The sequence below is a fragment of the Panthera onca genome, chromosome B1 (genome assembly GCF_046562875.1).
Source record: "Panthera onca isolate mPanOnc1 chromosome B1, mPanOnc1 haplotype 2, whole genome shotgun sequence".
Taxonomy (NCBI): domain Eukaryota; kingdom Metazoa; phylum Chordata; class Mammalia; order Carnivora; family Felidae; genus Panthera; species Panthera onca.
In genome coordinates, this window is record NC_138342.1 from 196,056,553 (window position 1) to 196,070,370 (window position 13,818).

A 13,818-nucleotide genomic window follows, 5' to 3' on the forward strand; every position below is an offset into this window, starting at 1 on the left:
GTCATTCTAAATATTTAAGATGATATGTCCACTCTATTCTTTAGTTCATGAAATTAGCCCTTGTGAAAAAAGACACATAGTATTTAGTTCAAAGGAACAGAGGGATAATGGATTTACAAATAAATAAAAATAAAAAAGATTGAAAACATCTAGGGACTGAGTTTTGTCCCCTCCAATGACGCTCTAACCTCCAGTTAGAGCGTTTGACTGCGTTTGACAAGAGGGCCTTTATGAGGTGCTTAAGGTTTAATGAAGTCATAAGGGTGAGGGCCCTGATCCAGCAGGATTAGGATCCTTACAAGGAGAGAGAGCGGAGTTTGCTCTCAGTCCCCTGTGCTCAGAGGAGACACCATGTGAAAAGGAAGCCGGGAAGACAGCTTGCACCAGAAACCCAACTGGCCTGAACCTTGCTTGAGCTTGGACCTCTGGCCTCCAGAACTGTAAGAAAATAAATGTCCGCAAGCCTCCCGGTCTATGGCATTCGTCATGGTGGCCCAAGCCGACTGGGGCAGGAGCAGACACCGCCCTCCCACCCAGGCCACGTTCAGTGATCATGGCGACAGGGGGCTGCAGATCCCCCCAGCTGCCTGAAGCTCGGGGAACGGGCTTCACATCCCTCCTTCACGCAGTAAGAATGGGGGGTCATCACAGGCTCAGAGCAACCAACCAACAGATGCACAGGGGGTAATTACAAGTGGCAGCCTTCCAGTTCTGCCCAAACCACAAAAGAACCGGTGGGAGGTGGGGCATCCGGGTGGCCCAGTGGGTTAAGCGTCTGACTGCGGCTCAGGTCTCAGGTCATGATCTCAAGGTTCAAGAGTTCGAGCCCCGAGTCGGGCTCTGAGCTGACAGCGCGGAGCCCGGAGCCTGCGTCTCCCTCTCTCTCTCCCTCTGTCTCCGTCTCTCTCTCTCAAAAGTAATAACAAAAAATAAGCATCAAAAAAAAGTTAAAAAAAAAAAAGAACCCGTGGGAGGTTCTAGCTACGGAGGCGCATGTCACATCCTCAGAACATCCGCCTGTCAGTCCTCTTCTCCTTCTTGGTTGAACCCCGGGGCCCAGGTGATGACCAAGCCCTGTCGCGGCAGGCTTGCGTTCTCGGTGGGAGAAAAATACACTTGCGCGTCTGCCTCGTTTTCGTAAGTGAACCTGTTACAGCCCCGAACTGAGAAGGCACGGGAGTCTGCCTAAGAGAAGACTTGCCCTCCTCACAGAAGACTTGCCCTCCTCACATCTACGTGCTTGGAGCCAGGTGCCGACTAAGACAGTCTGTCTCAGTACAGGTTCCCAAGACACGCAATCAGGAGGTGAAAAGCACTTCTAAACCAGCCAGGACACCTCTGACATGATGATACACGGAGTAGATACAGATCTGTTAGGGGTGGCCTTTGCCTCAACATAGATTAGGTTTTACACATTTTTGGATCTTAGATTGAAGGTCCTGGAGACATTTAAAAACCCTTCATTTCTAAACTCATGTTTTCCCCACCACCTCCCATGTCAACGATCCCTTATTCTCGCCCAATATCCGTTACGAGCAAGCGGTTTCAGCCATGCCCTCTGAAGTCCTCTGGCTTCCCTTAAGCTTCCGGCAGAGGCTGGGTGACCAACGTGAGCCCATTTCACACACACAGCCCTAGACACCACAGGGGTTTTCCAGGCCTCTTGGCCAAGAGGGAACTGGTGACCACTGCCACCACAGTGCTTTAATCTCCTCGAACCCTGCAAGTTTTACAAGCGCGTCTCTAACTCACCCTGTCTCCAGTGTGTTAGGAAGGCAATGGTCTGTCCTACCCCCACCCCCCTGGGCTGCGTAAGAATGGCCCTCGGGCCTGGAACGTTTCCTGTCTAGAGACAGACGGCCCGCACAGCCTGTGCTCCCTTTGTTGCCTCGGGGGGCAGTATCCTTCCCTCTTCCAGGCCTGATGTACAGGCCTGTGTGCATCAATGGCTCTCGGGCACGACCCCAGCTTTCTGCATTGCACCCCCGAGGGGGACGGAGAGGGGTCCTTCCACCTCAGCGCAAAGTGGGGTGCGCGCACAGGCACAGTGTGCGTGTCAACCGCACAGAGGACCCACTGGCCATGGGGACCCAGGCATTGCAAGGGACTGATCCTGTCTGGCCTCAGGCTCTGAGCACATACCGTACCACCTGACCCTGGTGTACAAGGTGTCTTTTCTCAGCAACTTGGAATCAGGCACCGGTAACTTCCAGCGGCACTTAACCTCGGTCACGCTCCTGGGAATACAATCTATCCTGCGGCACAGACTGATGCCCTAGTGAACAGTGAAACACAGTAGCTCACTGGCCAGCGGAAGATTTTCCTGCTCACTTGCACATCACTGTTTCACACTGTGCTGCCCGGAAGCTAATTTTGCCCCGTTTTGCTGCCCCACCCGCAACGGGAAACCCCATGACTGAGCTCGTCCACCACTTCCCCGTGCCCTGCCCAGACCTCCTTTCCTCTACTTAATCCCAACTTTACCAGGTTTTTTTTTTTTTTTTTTTTAATTTTTTTTTTTTTCAACGTTTTTTATTTATTTTTGGGACAGAGAGAGACAGAGCATGAACGGGGGAGGGGCAGAGAGAGAGGGAGACACAGAATCGGAAACAGGCTCCAGGCTCCGAGCCATCAGCCCAGAGCCTGACGCGGGGCTCGAACTCACGGACCGCGAGATCGTGACCTGGCTGAAGTCGGACGCTTAACCGACTGCGCCACCCAGGCGCCCCCCAACTTTACCAGGTTTTATGATGGCTCCTGGCAAAGGGACAGACACGGTAACCTTGCAACAGACAGGTTGTCCCAACACCTAATAAACAGTAAAGGAGTCCCAACTGTCTCGTGTGAAGTCTGCTCACGTCGCTAAATGAACGGCTTCAACAAGAACTTACTCCATTCAGGTCAACGCGCTCACAGACAACTGCTACCACAGGTCAGCTATTCACTTGGCTGCGTCTTCAATTTGACAGCCTCTGGCAACAACAAAGGTGGCACGTGACATTGGAAAGACGTCCCTCGCCACCGAAAATGCGCCCCCCGTGGCTGCTCATGGGATTCATTCGCTGTAGAAAAGCTAACTGACCCTCCACCATGTATTACACCTTGTTCTAGATCCTGAGGAAGCATCGGTGAAAAACAAAAACAAAAAAACAGACACAAAAATTAAAAACCTCCTGCCTTCCCGGAGTTTATAGTCTTCTGGGCAGGGAAGAGTGAGCAATGAATATAATGACAGTGCATTCGAACATTTGGAAAAGAAATCGAGATGGGAGAGAGAGATCAAGACTAGGGGAACGTGTCACAGGTTGCAATTCTAGATGAGGCAGTCATAATCTCATGAAGAAAATGGCATCTGAACAGGTCTGAAAGGGGTTTCGAGTGAGTCATGATCTGGACATAGGGAACGGTGATGCAAAGGTCCTGCGGCAAGGTATTTCTGATGTATGAGGGACAGTGAGCAGGCCAGGATGGCTGGTGCACAGAAAACAGGGGAAGGTGTAGACAGACGAAGTCTGACACTGTGAGAATCAGACCATGTGGCCCACAGGGTCCATTCTACGGTCTGGCGGTTTCTCTGACAGAAATGAGAGAGAAGAAAAATATGATCTAACGTTACTTTTTAAAATGCTCCCTCTGGGGGCACCTGGGTGGCTTAGGCGGTTAAGGGTCTGACTCTTGATTTTGGCTCGAGTTATGATCTCACGCTTCGTGAGATCAAGCCCCGTGTCAGGCTCTATGCTGACAGCACGGAGCCTGCTTGGGATTCTCTCTCTCCCAACCCCTCCCCTACTTGCTCCCTCAATCTCAAAATAAATAAATAAATGCCTAAAAAAAAAAAAAAAAAACAGTTCTCTCTGGGTGCTGGGCGGGATCTCTGGCTAAGGGGATCAGGGTAGAAGCTGGAAAAGATCTCACAAGAACAGTTGCAACGATCCGGACAAGAGACGAAGGAAATCTGGGCAATGTCATAGCAGCAGAGGTGCTGCAAAGCGGCCAGAGTTTTGGATGTATTTTTGGATGTATTTTGAAGGTGGAAGGGAGACTATTTGCTGGTACATTGAACAGGGGAGAGTTTGGGCCTGGCCTATTGGAAAGACAGCAGAGCTATCAACTGAGATGAAGATTTGGGCAGAAGGGGATGGCAGAGGCAGGTGAGGGTTAGGCTTTGGTAAGTTAAGGTGAGATGTCGAGCAGGCAGTCGGGTATGAGTCTGGAGGTCAGGGAAGAGGTCGAGGCTACAGATGTAAATCTGTTCAGTCGTCAGCACTGCAGCGGCTTCTCAAGCTTTGAGACTGGATGAAATCAGCAAGAGAAGGAGTCCGGCTCAAGAAGAGAAGGGGCCCAAGAGCTGAGGGCTAGGGCACACCAATGTCACGGTGGTGGGGAGAGGAGGAGGGGCCAGCAAACCGTCAGAGGAAAGCGGGCCAAGAACGGCACAGGAGAGAAGATGGCCAGCAAGGCAGGAACAAAAGCAAGCCAGGGTGGTGTCCCAGAAGCCACGGATGAAACACCGCAAAGAAGACACGTGCCCGGGACGGCCAACACATCAAGCAGGATGGAGACTGCGACCCGACCACCTGATTTAGCAATACGGAAGTGGTCTGTGACAAGGGTTTTGGAGAAGTGACAGGAAGCAAACGCCTGGCTGAAGTGGGTTTAAGAGGCTACGAGCAGAGGCATCAGAGGCGGAGAGGTAGCGTGAACACAGGACGCCGTAAAGGGCAAAGAGAAACGCGGTGATGGCTGAGGGCAAGCAGAGGCGAGAGGGTTTGTTTGCTTGCAGACGGGCCATCTCAGCGGAGCGGAACGCAGTGACACGGGGGACAGGATGCCTGGAGCAATGTCTCCACCGGGAAGGAGGGACACACAGGGTGCATGGCACCTGGTGGTCTTGACAGGAACAAGGACAGCCCATCCACAGCATCAGGAAGGAAGGCATATTACACAGGTCCAGGAGCTGGCAAGGGGCCGTGGTTGCACACATTCTCTCGTGGTGACGAATTTTCTCAGTAATATGGGAATCAAGGTACCAGCTAAGAGACAGGTAGGCCCCAAGGCCCTTGTTCCTCTACAGTCATACGTAGCACCTAATAGTAAGACTCAATTTTGCCAGATTCTGACATTATGTCTCCAGCGTCATCATTCACAGGGAGAAGCCAATGACTTCACACAAATGGTGCTGCTCATTCCACCCTGGAGACAGCCATGGAAAAATGTCATTCACACCTCACTGTCAGGACCACATTAGGTATCCTTCATTACTGACATCAACCTAAAGCTCATCGGTTGATGGTGTTAACATTAAAAGTAAGTACCTGTTTGTATTTGTCTACATAATCTTGCACTTACCAAGATCATAATTTTCCCCGATTTTTATTTTACTCTGTGCGTTCTGAAAACCTAGACTATTCTCTAGGAAGCTTCCCACTCCCTAAGGACTACTGCTCACTGTTCAATGACTAGACGGGACCATCCATAGCTGCCCCATTATCAAAACACCTACATCTAATTCAGCAGTAATACATCACTGGGCTTTGTTGTAGCTAGTTAAACACTTAAGCACAATTCTTATGAAATCTGTGCCACTCATTCTTCTTCAACCACTCCATAACATATGTTTCAGCAGAGACCAACTGAAACAATAAAAATCTGATTAAAAAATAATAAATAAGGGTTTCTAATAAAAAACCTCTACCTTTTTTATCCAAATAGTCAAATGCCCCAGAGCTCCTAATAATGTCTATTAAGAAGAAATTCAAGCCCAGTTTATCCTGATTTCTAGCCCAATTCCCCACCCGCCTCCCTGCCAGGGAACATCTAACTATGTGCTAATGGGGTCTGTAAGGTCCTGTCTCTGGACTGCACAGAGCCTGCCTGCACTGTGGGAAGTTGCGTTCCATATACAGCTTAGGGAGAGCAGAGCTGAAACATCCTCTATAACCAGTGTTAAAGGGTAGGTTAAAAAAGAAGTTTTTACTGCCAGGATTAATTCCTCAAGGCACCAGAGACTGTCCCGGTGCAGACATCTATATGCTCCTCAAATTACTGTCAACTATCAGAGATTTTAGAACACCTAATAGATCCAACCATGGGAAAATTGGTTATTTAGCAAAATAAAGTCTCAGCGGATGGCCCTCCAAAATTTTACAGATACTAGACCACTTATTTAATAGACAAAGGGGAGTACACGCCCTTGTAAATAAATTCTGTTGTGCATAGGAGGATGAATCCAAAAATATAAAGGCCAATATACTTAAAATGCACGAGACCATTAAATCTCTTTGCACAGCTGTCAGTGGAAAGCGAAGTATGTCGTTCTGGCTGAAAGAGCCTCAAAGAGAACCGCAAACCAAATCCTTAAAGGTGTAACCCAGGGCTCATTTTACTGATGTTTTGTCCTGTTCTCCATGATTAAAAATAACACACAACATGACAGCGAGAAAAGAAATGTTCTAACAGTTATGATACTAAAGTCTCTACAAACACTGAAAGAAGACGGTTACGGCCTGACGATGGGCAGCATCACAACACAGATGTCAGCAGAAGGGCAAGCGGAGGAATGATGGCAGGTAGGGAAACAGTCGCCGTGGAAACAGATCTGCAACTGTCAAATGACTTCGGTTCAGCACAAACTCTTCCAGCTAGAGATGCCGTGTGACCTTGGCTTGAATACATTCCAGAACCCGTTTTTTAATACTTGATGAGGTGCTTGGGAGTTAAAATGAAATGTGAGCCTAACTTCTTCCTTGCTCACATACACAGATTGTATTTCTCTCTGGTACGAGAATTTTCCCACCTGGGAAGCAGAATAATCTTGAGGCTTCTACCTGCCAAACCCGGCAACCACTATCATGCTACTTACGATGCACAAGGATTATTTGTCTGTGATTTGCATTTCTCCATTGTTTGTGTCTAGGCTCCTTGGGGACAGAGACTACAGCGTTTAACTAATATTCGTGAGCCCATCACACGCTGCCTGGAGTTAAGTAAACATCTGGGGGATCCATCAGATCCCTCCTCCTAAAACTAAGTGTGGCTTTAAACCACAGGCTTGCCCCAATCACCGTGTGGTACACCTAAAACTAACGTAACATTGTGCATCAACTACACTTCAATGATTAAAAAAAAAAAATACAGGCTCACTGTCTCCCCACCTACCATCGCCATCCTTGCTTAACCTTTCCCAAGATTTCTTGGCAAAAACTTCCACTCTACCACTGAACATGATGAACACTCCAGTCTCTTGTTTTCTAATTTTCTGCAATGGAGTGAGGTTTAAATATTTGAGAACCAAATTCTCGTAAGGACCAAAAACTAGATGGGAGTAAAGTACTAATGTTTACCAGAACTTGCCATAAAGTAAGAAGAACTTTATGGGAAGGTTTAGGAATTCTGTTTAGTAATTCTTTATGGGGAGGGATTTAGGAAGGGACTGATGTATTTTCAGCAACCAGTCCTAGCACACCCTAGCTTCTATTGGAGATGTTTACTCAGCATTTCAATGGTTGCTTTAAAAATACCCATTCTAATACTTCATTTGGGTTTTGAGGGAAATGATAAAGATCTTTTAGTTCAGTCGTCCATCATGTGGGCATTGGACCCAAGTTAACTGTTTCCTGGTACACTATCATTTATAAAATAATCAGCTTTGGATAATATACTTGGGACATAATAAAATTTTCCACTTGTGACTGACCATCTCAAGCACCTGCATATGTTTTTACTGTTTTTGTTTTTTCTAATTCCATTTTAAGAGGTAATTCTGGTATACCAGTGATAGTTTGTGCTACTTATTCTGAAATCTATTGTATATGAACTGGTCAAGGCTTTTGCAATAAATCTAAGATTTGCAAGATATCCACTCATCCTACTGTAGAATGTGGGGTTATCACCTCTTTGTACAAGCTCCAGCTGGCCAGACAAATTCAAAAATTAATTTCCACAAGCCTATTATCTCTGCTATAACCATACACAATTGCCCAATATATGTTTGACTTTCTCACATTGACCCTTACAATCCTGTTACTGTGTTATTTGAACATTTTATCCTTTTTCTCCCCCTGAAATAGAGATGAAATTCTCCTTTGCCACAATTTTAAGTATGATTGAGAAGGGTTCACCTTCTCACTTTCAAGTGGCTTAATAATATGAAATCATCAAAACAACATACATCTTCAGAGACAGCACATGATTTATTGTGCTGATTACCATTTATCCTGCCTATCCATGGGTGAACAAGGAAGATGAACTTTTCAGAACAGAGCAAGACTTTTCCATAGATAAATGTTTCAACATCTTGCAACTATATATTTTCCACAGAGAAAAGAAAATACCATATTTACTTTCATAGTCTCTCCTTTTTTTTTTTTCCCACATGACTTTTTCCCACGTAATACAACAACATTTTTCTTAATCAGAGGTCACTTACCTACCAATTTAAACCATCTAAGAACCTAACTTTAAAATAGTCTCTAAATTCCAAAAGAGAGTCTTTAGGTTCATATATCACAACACATTCTACAGTTTTTTTAAAAGCAGAGCTTTCAAGCATTAACCTAAAGGCTAAATGCTTTATGCACAATGTGAAGGCCCCAAATGATTACAAACCCTGCATTAGGGAATAGGGCGTTCCTCCAATATATGGGTCTAGTGAGAAAGCCCTCATCTGGGGGGAAAAAAAGGAGCAAACATTGGGGTGCCTGGTGCCTCAGTCGGTTAAGTGTCCAACTTCAGCCTAGGTCATGATATCACCATTCCTGAGTTGGAGCCCCACATCAGGCTCTGTGCTGACAGCTCAGACCCTGGAGACTGCTTCAGCTTCTGTGTGTCTCTCTCAAAACATTTAAAAAAAAAAAAAAAAGGAGCAAACATTTACCAGGATATTTACCAGGGCATCTAAGATTACTTTGTTAGACACTAAGAGTTTCATGCATCCTCTCATCTAAACCTGACCAAATAAGCAAAGGTTTCAGTATAAGCATGTCTATAGGAGGAAGTAACAAAAGAGCTAGAATTCAAAAATCAAGATGGTCAGATATTCTTTTCTCTACATCAAACCAAATACTCCAGTGTCGAATTGCACTGATTAAGCCACAATGGTCACAGTCACCTTCCTTAGCCTGCTCACCTGTAAGATTGTTACCTGTTCTCCATTATCTTTGATTCCATGATTCCACATAATGCTGAATATGCTGATAATAACGATCCTCAGTCATTAAGGAACCATTAGTATGCACTTAAGGTAAGGAATCATATCATGCATGTTCCCGATCATGGTATCTCCCCGGCCAGCTAAGTATTACGTCGCATGTTCTATAAAAAATTTAAAACCCTTTTGGACTTAAAGGAATAAGCTCGTCTAGCCAGGAAATGAATCTCTGTGGATTAGCTCATCCCTTCATACAATGACAATAAAACGAGCTATGATTTCTTTTCTCCCCACTATGAACAAAAGGAAGAAGGAAATCTTTTAGTCAACGTCTCCAGTATTTTCTTGTGGTAGGAATTTCCAAGTAACGAACATAACAAGATACACATACTCATAACGAAAGATTCCGAACTAAATTTAGTTTTAAATCCTTATGCATTTTGGACTATTCAAAACTTTGCTCTTCTCCATCCATGTAAATGTTTACTAAATGCCTACTCTCTTCACAACACTGTGAAGGACACTAAAAGATGAACATTCGCCAGCATACTGAATACATGTATCAAATCATAAGGAGTGACAGAACAGCCAGAGGATCACGTTTCAAACGAAAGGAATGCTTGCAAATAAACTGGGTTTCAGATCCAGTTTCGGGAAAGGAGATTAAAAACATATGCAGATTACATACCGATTTCACTAAAATATTGTACCCACCCAACAATTAAAATCGGAGGATTGACTCTTCACAGCTCGTCAAGCAGAAATGGTCGTTGATATTCCAACACTGTTTCTTACCATACGGTTCCAGGAGCTCCAGCACAGTTTTTATGCAACGTGCTTATACAGTCGCCTAATTTTATGCTGACAAGACAGTGGATCAAAATTCAGAAAAATAATATAATGCATACACGAATTGCAGATGCTGAGATCTTGTATGGCTAGGCTTTCTTCTTCAAAATGAGGATGGGCTGTCACAAGGAGACACACATTAAAGTGTGTTCTCTGTGAACTCCAAACCGAAGCAAGGAGGAGGGAACATCATACGACAGGCTTAACTGGTTCAAAATGGCAGTAGCTACATAGGTGGGGGGTTGGGGGTGGTTTTTCAGTACAACGATTATCTGAATTCTTTTAAATGCCCATTATTTTAAATGCCCGGTTAATATTTAACTCTCCTTTGTATTTTCGCATGTTTAGTACAATGTACAGAATACACAAGGCGGTTGTTAATTTATTTTTAAACTCTGCCTTGCGAAAACTAGTAGCATCTGAATACCTTTAATACCTTTAATTCCATGCCACCAATGCCTGGGAAACGTGGGATCATCTGTAATGGTAATGAGCATTCTGGAAGTGTGGGGACAACCTACCACGTTTTGATTAAATTTCCCATGGATCCAACAACCCTCTAAAATGTAAGAGACTTTTGATGTTGATAAAGATTATTATTGTTGCTATTATTATGTGATCAAAGGCCCAGCAAGTGAAACGATGGCAAAATATTTACAACTCTCCCAATAACCAAAAGAGATTATCATTAATTCCATATTAATTTTCAAATCCAGCTCCCATCAAACCAGATTCCTGATCCCAATCATAATGATGTATTCCAATTTTTAACACCGCCTTATGTCAAGATACGTTTAACAGCTTTAAGTGCACAGCTTTTTAAGAGGTATCGCTTATTTCATATTGCTGCCAACTGATGTTAACAAATGCCCAACAATTCATGAAGCATTCGTGTTATAGTATCAGGCTGCACTCTCTTGTTCGATCTAGATGTAGGACAGGAAGCCCTCAGAAGAGAATTATCAGCGTAGGTAAATCAATAATTAAACTAAACTAAAAATTGTGGGGAGATGCCACCAAAAACCCAAGGTCTCACTTTCCTAGTTAATTAGTCAGTACTACATTTTAAGAAATATGGTGTTCCTGCCGCTGAATTGGCCACTTTCCCTACTGAATCTTTTACAACCGAGAAAAGCTAGAGCTAAGAGAATCAGCTGTGGAGGGAAAGAGGGAGCTCAAACCCTGAGGTTCAACCCCTTACCAGTCATGTGATCTTGTGCCATTTAATTAAACTCACTCTGAATCTCACATCCCTCAACTGTAGAATCATAGGGTTATTATTTCTCTCAGCTACATGAAACGTAAACGTTCTTCAAAGGCACTTTATGCCTTGCCACTAGAGATAATCACAACAAACTTAAAGGAAATGTTCATGCTATTTTGGCCTAAATACCAATGAGGTGATATCTATTTAAAACATTAAGTTGGATTCTCACAGCAGGAACTTTATCTTACTCGTCTTTGCATCCCCAGGAGCTAGCATAAAACCTAACATGAAATACATTACTGTTGAATATGTAAATCATGATACCCATACACAATTCATGTTACTGCCTTTACTTGTGAAATAGCGACTCTGTCCCTTCCTCTTCACCTCTACCACCAGCAACCCCCCGCCCCTGGATTCCTGTGGCCCTCTCCTAAGGGAGGCTGCAGGATCTACTTGGGCTTTCCTCCAGTCTTTCGTTTTTCCTTTTCAAGGTTGAGTGATCTTTGCAAAGTGTGAGTGGATCTCACCACACTCAAGACCGCCATTACTCCTAAGATAAATATGAAGTCCCTAACCAAGTCTACGAACATCTCCATGGTCTGGCTCCTGCCCAGCAACTCCAACTCTGTTTTATCTCAAATGGCCTTCCTTCTAGCTCTTTCTCCCTTTTCCAGTCACAATGGCTTTCTTCCAATCTCTCAAATGTCTGAAGCTCTCTTCCTTTGCGAACGCTCTGCCTGAAGTTGTTCTCCCTGCCAAACTTCCACACCTGAGTGTAATTGTACTTCCCCACCCAAGCCTTTCCTGACTTTCTTGAGCTCTTACAGAACCATGCAAGAAAGCCCTCAGGGAATTTACCAATTTATATTTATGTGCTTCCTTAACGACTGTCCGTGTATCTTCCCAACTAAAGTGTAGGCTCCACAAGGGGAAACGTTTGTTTTTGTTCCTCAGGTGATTTTCATATTCAGAATTTTGTGGAATGCGTGATTTTTATAAACCTTGATATTACTGAGAGTTCACCCAAGATCAACCCGAGTTACCCTGACATGATTTTGAGAAACACTACACTAAAAACAATAAGAGCACTTAATGCTTAATGCGGAGCACTTAAGGACGTATAAAGTTAAAAGGAATAAAATACAAGGACAAATGGAAGAACATACAAAACTTATTCTTTTTCCAAGTTTGAAAATGTATTTCCCCAGACCGAGAGCCTCATTTCTTTCAAGTTGTAAGCGTATGCTAATTTCATAGCAAGCAACTTTTCTTCCTGGACCAAAGGCTAGGAGGAAGCTTTGCAGGAGAAATTGAAGTGCACTATAATATTGCATACATCCGTGAAATACAATCATCCACACATCTAAAGGGCTTTTAAAGCATGACGGCTTAATCAGAATATTTTTAGTACAAGTTATAAATTCTTACCAAATGAATATCACACCATCTGCAATGAATGCCTTGAGTGGCCAGAAGCTGTGCTACAAGTTATTTGAAAAAGAAAGAAATTCACTTAAGGGAACCAGAATTGGGTTTCACAGCCCCTTCATTAGATGGCAATATTAAGTTGAGTGGGAGGGTCAGGGCTAAATTTTCTATACGCAATTTTAGAATTATATGGAAGTTGTGATACACTTCTCAACTGCAGAATAGCAGGCAAGCGAGAAGCGAGAGTTTCGTGCTAGAAGCTTATTGTTTTAACCACGCGAAAAAAATGTAGAGATCTGATAATACTAACAGCAGAAAACGCACCTATAACTATACGGAGACCATCTTTTGGAGGGTGGTAAAAAGTTAAGGTGATTCTTAATGAAACATCTCCATCATTTCTTGCCTGGGCATCTCTCTCTGGTGGCCTTCGCGCAGCGGTCCAGTAGTCCCTACTACGCAGGCGCGCGAGCACGGCCTTCCACCAGCAAAATCAAGTTACAGTCTGGGAAACGCGGAGCCCCAGCGAGTCTGTTCCAGAGCAAAGAGATGACACTTTGGGCCCTGGAAACCTAATGGGGTCTTTATGCCATTTCCCCCTGCTGGCCCCATAGCAAATTATATTAACGGCTCACCTGGGAAGAGACCACACCCAGGCTCTGCAGGGCGCTTCCCCGCAAGTCCGTCACCGCCTGGCCCGGGCGCACTCGCGCCCGAATTTTCTCTCCATTTAGAGTACAGCCTGGTCCTTCCACCATCTCCCGGTCGGCACTGTGGCTCACTAGCTGCAGGGCCCTGCGGAGAAAGCCGCTGTGCACCTCAAGCTCTGCGCGGGCCCTCGCTGGCGCAGAGAGGAAGTTCAAATCTCCCGCGCATCCGGCCCCGCCCAAGCCCGCTTGGTCCCGCCCCTGTCACGCCCGCCGAGATCCGCCAGGCCCCGCCCCGTGCCCGCCCCCGTCACGCCCCCTGAGATCCGCCTTGCTCCGCCCCGGCCCCGCGGCGCTCAGCTCTGCCAGGCCCCTCCCCGTCCAGGATGCACCAAGCCCACCCAACGCCGCTAAACTCTAAGAGCCCAGGCAACTGGGACCTCAGAAACTCCAACTTTTTGTTTTGAGGTTTTTGCTCTTGTCCTTGAACTACTGCATACACGCATATTTCGTGACCTTGTCCTCTTAGTCTGCTC

The 13,818-nt window shown here is 45.2% G+C and overlaps 1 protein-coding gene across 3 annotated transcripts in view; it reads right to left on the reverse strand.

Annotated features, from left to right (window-relative positions):
• NEIL3 (nei like DNA glycosylase 3) overlaps window positions 1-13,475 on the reverse strand; it is a 50,388-nt gene extending 36,913 nt beyond the window's left edge. For 2 of the 3 annotated variants that reach the window (XM_060652856.3, XM_081795650.1), the window contains exon 1: window positions 13,271-13,475. In XM_060652856.3, coding sequence (XP_060508839.3) covers window positions 13,271-13,393 — 123 coding nt within the window. In that variant the 5' untranslated portion in view covers window positions 13,394-13,475. Of the gene's footprint in view, window positions 1-2,142; window positions 2,342-13,270 lie in introns of those variants that run through there. The other variant, XM_081795648.1, reaches the window with a different exon arrangement.
• Window positions 13,476-13,818: the final 343 nt, after the last annotated feature.